This window comes from Sinocyclocheilus anshuiensis, unplaced genomic scaffold, assembly GCF_001515605.1.
Source record: "Sinocyclocheilus anshuiensis isolate Anshui unplaced genomic scaffold, SAMN03320099.WGS_v1.1 scaffold827, whole genome shotgun sequence".
NCBI classification, from domain to species: domain Eukaryota; kingdom Metazoa; phylum Chordata; class Actinopteri; order Cypriniformes; family Cyprinidae; genus Sinocyclocheilus; species Sinocyclocheilus anshuiensis.
The window spans coordinates 147,859-154,910 of NW_015542371.1; the positions used below are offsets into that span (position 1 = coordinate 147,859).

At 36.2% G+C, this 7,052-nt stretch overlaps 1 protein-coding gene across 1 annotated transcript in view; it reads left to right on the forward strand.

The window, feature by feature from the left end:
- Positions 1 to 4,504, forward strand: part of LOC107692236 (interleukin-12 receptor subunit beta-1-like) — an 11,539-nt gene extending 7,035 nt beyond the window's left edge. The window contains exons 11-15 of the mRNA XM_016491202.1: positions 1,179 to 1,322; positions 1,502 to 1,651; positions 1,797 to 1,881; positions 3,630 to 3,699; positions 4,099 to 4,504. Coding sequence (XP_016346688.1) covers positions 1,179 to 1,322; positions 1,502 to 1,651; positions 1,797 to 1,881; positions 3,630 to 3,699; positions 4,099 to 4,449 — 800 coding nt within the window. The 3' untranslated portion in view covers positions 4,450 to 4,504. The remainder of the gene's footprint in view (positions 1 to 1,178; positions 1,323 to 1,501; positions 1,652 to 1,796; positions 1,882 to 3,629; positions 3,700 to 4,098) is intronic.
- Positions 4,505 to 7,052: the final 2,548 nt, after the last annotated feature.

Here is a 7,052-nt window from a genome sequence, read left to right on the forward strand (position 1 = left end):
TGTTTACGTCCAGCGGATATTCTCCAAAATGGCACCAGGGTGAAGCGGAGGAGACGAATTGTTGAATAAAGTCGTTTTATTTTTTTTTTGCGCACAAATAGTATTCTCGTAGTTTCGAAATAATTGCGGATGGACCGCTGATGTCACATGGATTATTTTACAGATCTCCTTGCTACGTTTCTGGACTTGGGAACATTTCAGTTGCGTTGCTGTCTATGCAGGGTCAGACAGCTCTCAGATTCCATCAAAAATATCTTAATTTGTGTTCCGAAGATGAACGAAGGTCTTACGGGTTTGAAACGACATGAGGGTGAGTAATTAATGACAGAATTTTCATTTTTGGGTGAACTAACCCTTTAACTGTCACCCCAAAAAACCCTTTTTGAACACATGAAAATTCACTATCCGAACTTAAATGGTTGTAATTCATGAATGCTTTGGAATACAGACCTAGGTTCTCCTAAAGAAGACAATCAGCAGACTATTGCTGAAGTGAAAACATTTCTGTAAAGAAAATGTACTGTACTAAAAAATAAAATAAAAGCCTAACTAAGTTATGTTCCAAATTTGAAGTTGATATCACAAAAATTGAGGTTCCTGTGAGATTTTGTTTAGGCGCCATACCAAAAATAGCCACCGAGTGACACCCAAAAATTTTTTTATGCATTTCTCCTGTCAATATCTGTCACAATATTACCTCTATCACAAAATAACCACCAAATATGGAACCTTGAGACTCAAATATGTTAGAAAGATTAGAAAACGTAGTAAATTTTGTAATGACACTTGAGTTGCCCCCCCATTTCCATGGTAACGCAATGTCCAATTTCAAAATGGTTTTCATTTAGAGTGTTTAAGCGTTTGAATGATTTTAATACAGGATGATTACTAAAATATGTGATAGGAAAAAAGGCAATAAAAAAAGAGCGCCACAGGTTGAAGATTAACTTTAAGTGTGTGTTAGATGACGAATAAATGATTTGAAATTACACTATTAAATATTCAATACTTTCTGATATTAATCAATTAAAAATATAATTGGTATAGTATCATGTTGTGCATCCCTTGTTTAGACTATTTAGAGTAGTTTATTGAAAAATGAAGACCTCAGTATATAGTCCAGATGTAGTCCATAATGATTTCTAATTTTCACAATGGAACATTTGCATTTGTTTCAGCACCTATTAATGGTCCGGCCAATGTGAATATTTCTGATGTGACACATGAATCAGCTGTGGTAAGTTGGTTTTCCATTCCTGTGGTGGAGCAGCGAGGATTTCTACAGCATTATGTCATTTGGATATCTGGACAGGGAAACACGAGTAAGCCAAAAGTTTATAGTATCACTAATCATTTATTTGCTATGGAAGTCACAGCTGTAGATCGTTTTTTTTTACTTGTATGACAAATAACCAAACCCGTTACAAACATATCAACACTGCATTCACCAAAGTAAAATATGAGGAGTAACATCTCTTGCTTTCTGTTCCTCTTGCTTTAGAGTTCCACAAAGTCTCAGCACATAAAACCAGCTTCCTGATCAAGGGCCTCCACCCAGGCGCCTCTTACACCATATCTATAGCCGGAAGGACAGAAGCTGGTACTGGGCCGAACTCAACGGTGAACTTTGAAACACACTCCAAAGAAATGGGTACTGAAACACAGTCAATGCAAAATGAGAAATGACTATGTAGAACAGAAATATTTATTTGCATTGTCTGCTTTTTGTCAAATAAACACAATGAGGTGGGAGAATATACCTGCCAACAGCAAATGTGTTCTGCCATTTCATCCAGGCTTATCATGGCAGGACCACACCATCCTGATCATCTGTGTTGTTGCCCTCTTGTGTACTATAATCTGCTCCGTAGCTGTCAGGAGGTGAGATCACCATAACCCAGGACAACTGATTGAGGAGCAAGATATATTAAATTGTACATAAGCTGTAGCTTGCCTGACAGGGCATAGAGCTAGATCAGTAGACCAAGGTCATGGATTAGACTACCAGGGAATACATGCACTAAAAAAAAAAAAAAATCTGGCTTTTCTAACTAAATTGTTGAATTTTTGAATCTTTAATCTGGTATTGGTGGTAATATTGACTTTACTCTCAAAATATTACAACTTTATTCTCGTAAATTTGAATTTATTCTCAAAATATTACAACTTTAATTTTGTATTTATAGTAATTTTAACTATTCTTAAAATATTACAACAAATATTACATATTGGTCATAATTTTGACTTTATTCTTAAAATATTACAGTTTTATTCTTTTTTATTCTTAAAGTTTTTAAAGGGTTAGTTCACCCAAAAATTAAAATTCTGTCATTAACCATTGACAGCAACGCAACCCAAATTCTCAAGATCCATAAAGGTACTAAAGACGTCGTTAAAACAGTCGACGTGACTACAGTGGGTCTACAATAATTTGATGAAGCGACGAGAATACTTTTTGTGCACAAAAACAAAACAAAAATAACGACTTAATTCAACAAGCTCTTCTCTTGTGTCATTCTCATACGTTGTTTACGTCCAGCGCTTCCAGGTTCTACTTCAGAACGCCGGCTCATTATTGGACGGCTCCTGCATCAGCATCACACGCATGCATCGCGCTGCTCACATGTGCAGCTTTGACCAATAATGAGCCGGCGTTCGGACGTAGAACACGGAAGCCTCCACTGTGCTTACTGCGTTAACCACGTAAGGATAATGACAGGGAAGAGAAGAGATTGCTGAATAAAGTTATTAATTTTGTTTTGTTTTTGCGCACAAAAATATTCTTGTCGCTTTATAAAATTATTGTAGAACCACTGAAGTCACGTCGACTGTTTTAACGACGTCTTTAGTACCTTTATGGATCTTGAGAGTTTGGGTGGCGTTGCTGTCAATGGAGGCCTCTCTGAGCCATCGGATTTGATCAAAAATATCTTCATTTGTGTTCTGAAGATGAACGAAGGTCTTAGGGGTGTGGAACGACATGAGGGTGAGTAATTAATGACAGAATTTTCCTTTTTGGGTGAACTAACCCTTTAAAACTCTTTATTCTCATAATTTTGACTTTATTCTTAAAATAATAAACTGACTGTCTTTCAAAAAGTTTAAATGGCATTTTCTTTCATCTTGTCTCTGTATAATGCATAATAAATAGTATTTATAAGAGCAGCGCTGCTTTGTTTACAGCGGTAACCAAGGAAAGCGTTTTCGTTTCGTTCAGATATGTTTTATGTAGTATAACTTTACAAAACTAAAGTCAGACCATGTTTGTTCTTCAGATTTCGAAATTATTCAATCCAATTTAGATTAAAAACTGCTCATGCTGCATTTATGCATAATAATAATAATAAAGTGCTAACCTGTCATTTTAAATGGAAAGCGCACAGGCAAAGCCATAGCTTGTTTATATGAAGAGATTTCTTTTATTTGTATTATTTCTTTGGGATTTGTTTTAAAATTTCAATTTTGTTTTGAAGAAATGTGCAGCATTTTCTCTGATAAATAATAAAAAGACACGGTTTCATTTATAATTTGTCTTAAATCTCATTTTGAAAAAAATAAAAATAAGAAAATCGTATCATGATAAATGTATTTACCTCTAAAATTTCTTTAACTGTCTCTTTGCTTTGCAGACTGAAGCTGTTACCTGAGGTACCCAGTCCTGTGTTAGATACAATAGAATTCAGATGTCCGGAAGAGCAGGTTAGCAACACAGACTGCTGAAGAATCGAAACCTACTGTATTTCCAACAAAACAGCCTCAATATTTGAACAAGGCATGACTGATTATGCGGCACATTATAATGACCCAAATTCCGAAATCTCCCTTCACTGTTAGCAGAAAGAATTCTGTGGTGAGGTCAAAATACCAACATGTCACATCAGCACATTTGCAGTGATGTACTTTAAAAGCAGCTTTAAGACTATAAAAAGAGTGAAGGAAAGCTATGTTGCAAAATCATCTCACATAACTTTACATAAATTATAGACTTGAACTACTAATGAAATTGACGCAAAATAAACGGAGGGTATATATTTTTATCTTATTGTCCATGAGTCATCAGTGCATGTAATTCCAAATGAGAAAATGTTTGTGTCGCAGGACCTGAGCCAGATGATGGAGGAGGTGCATGAATTCGTTCTCTTGCTACGTCAAGATCTAAGCAAACCCAGGGAGGACGTGACCCCTGAACAGGGCACTTTACTGCAAGACTTTGGGCTTGTCGTCATTGAAGAGGAAGATGAGGAAGACGAAGAGGGTGGAGTTACTGACTTGAGCTCTATGACATCCTGTTGCTATCCGAATCCTGGTTACAGAGGACAGACGCTACAGCTGCCAGAGCCTTTCTACATGACAGACAGCACTTCAAAAGACAATGACATAGAATCCACATACAGAAATGGCCTGTCCTTTGAAACAAGAGTCCTGGAGTGTGACAAAACGTCACTATAGTCAACAAGAACTGACTGGTAGTGACAAATAAACAAGCCTAAACAAACCTCCTCTATCTGCTGCATGTGTCTTCTGTACAACCAGGTGCAGTCAGTTATGCATCTTTAGATTTTTTAGCTTTTCTTTAAAGTGCACGTGAGACATAATACTGGAAATAACCCAGTTCAGAGAACAGTGTGCGATTCTCAGCAGTTACTAAGGTTGCAAACGCATCCTCGCTTTCAAGCTTTGTTGTGGTCACTGACGTCACCTTCTGGATTCTCATTATGTCTATGTGTGAAGCCTACTGTGTTTTTAATAATAAAGTTACGGTTAGTGTGCTCATCACATACAGATACATTACTGTTCAAAATTGTAAGGTTAGTAAAATATTTTCTAAGAAAATAAATACTGTTATTCAGTAAGGATGCATTAAATTGATGAAAAGTGACACACACACACTCACACACACACACACATAGATATGGGTATGTATTTACAGTTTTGTCCACTAGGGAGAGCAATTCAATCTCTCTGAAAAGACACTAGGGTTTTTACAACATTTAAAGGGGTCATATGATGCGATTTCAAGTTTTCCTTTCTCTTTGGAGTGTTACAAGCTCTTGGTGCATAAAGAAGATCTGTAAAGTTGCAAAGACTCTTGATATTTACTTTGAAAGCTGATGCTCGCGATTATGGTAAGGAGCGTTACATTTCCGATGCGCGCTTGCAGTGTTCGGCCAATCACAATGCACTGGTTCAGCTGGCCAATCAGAGCAGACTGCGCTTGTCAAAGGAGGGGGCTTTGTTGAAAACTACGTGTTTGAGAGAGGCGGGGCATAGAGGACCTACAATAATGTACAGTATTTGAAAAATAATGTGTTTTTTGAACATTAAAGCATGTCAACATATTCTGTTACACCAAATACACAAAATAATGATCTTTAAAATAGCATCATATGACCCCTTTTAAATAAACAGACATCACAAACCAAGAGTCTTTGGTTTTACCATATTAACCATAGTTACTACAGTTTATGTTGCTACTGTAAAGCCATTATAAATCTGTATGGAATCTACATCCATGGTGCAATAAGTTGAGTATGAATCAACTTTGTTTTCTTTTCTTTTTTTAAATCGACATATATTTATTTTTTATTTTATTAAATATTTTAATCTACAAATGTTATTTTTTTAAGAGTTACTGACATTTTAATCTATTATCAGATGTTTATTAACACTTATTCAACTATACTTTTTATTGTCAGAAAAAAGGTAAAAAAGCTGTCACTGGGGCGGTACCAGGGCTGGATTGGTAATCGGGTATACCGGGCATTTTCCCTGTGGGCCGACGCACATAATGGGCCGACAGAATGTTTTTTTTTTTATTTTTTTTACCAAGGACCATCACGCAGGGACAGCGAGCAGCCAGTGGCCCATTGGATTGTCTCCTGTATTAACAGAGAAAACAATCGCATTTTTATAGACTTCAGACTTGACTCAGACTCGACCTGAAATGACTCCAGACTTGACTCGACTCCAGGAAAAGGACTCGTGAAAATTTTATAAGCAACTCGAGTATTTTATCCTTAAATAACTGATATTCAAAAGGCGGACCGCATCCGCACCTCGGCATCCATCCGAACCGCGAGCCGTAACAGCACCATTTTAAGTGAACGGCACGTCAAAAAAGCGGAGCGGATCACATAACAAGCGCTCAGTGTCGTTTATGGTAAATATATTTCAGTGCTATATCCTCTAGTATTTTTATCAAAAGCCAAACAAGCTTTATTCAAGACCTTTCAGCTCCGTGCGCTTTCTCTCTCTCTCCAGACGCGCGCCAAGTTCAAGAGCTGCAGATGACACGGTTATTTTAACAACAACAGAAACAACAAAACACAGCAGAAAACAACAATGCTGCAAATATAGTTATTTTCATACTATATATTTATCTATCTATAACCTATGGCTCTGACTGTTCAAACCAGATGTGACCAGACGTTTCTGATCTACATTTAGCATTATTAATCTGTAGGCTAAGAACATTGCAAAAAAGAATCATGTAATTATAATTGGGAAAATTGTTATTAGATGGCTAGGATATAACGTAAACTTTGAAATTGTTAGTTATCTTTATTTTCTGCTCAAGATGAGAACGTTTTGATTATTGTAGCTACATTGTTTTTAGATAATGCTTTTAAGTAGGCTAAAATATTAAAATAGTATAGATTTCAGGAGGAAAACCCTGAACAGAATTTTTTTTTATCACATGGCATCGCATGTATCTAAATGTAAAAATGCAATACATGTATACAGGACGCTGAGCTCCGCGATTCTTCTATTGTTTTTGTTTGTTTGTTCTGTGTTTTGTCATTCTTCTTCTATAAGTTTTACCAGAGACGAACTCCTTAACATTAAGCAGCACACCCAAGACAACATTTTTCCGGTTTTTGAGCATATAAAAAAAAAAACATTTTTTTTTTGTTCGGACCTCTGCTTGGAAGAAAATATAGAGGGCGTGCCTTGGAACTTTAATTGAATACCCCTGACTTATATAATAAAGAAATACTTTATTTGTATGGTTTCGTAAAATACGAAAGATTTCAATACATGAGGATTCTGAA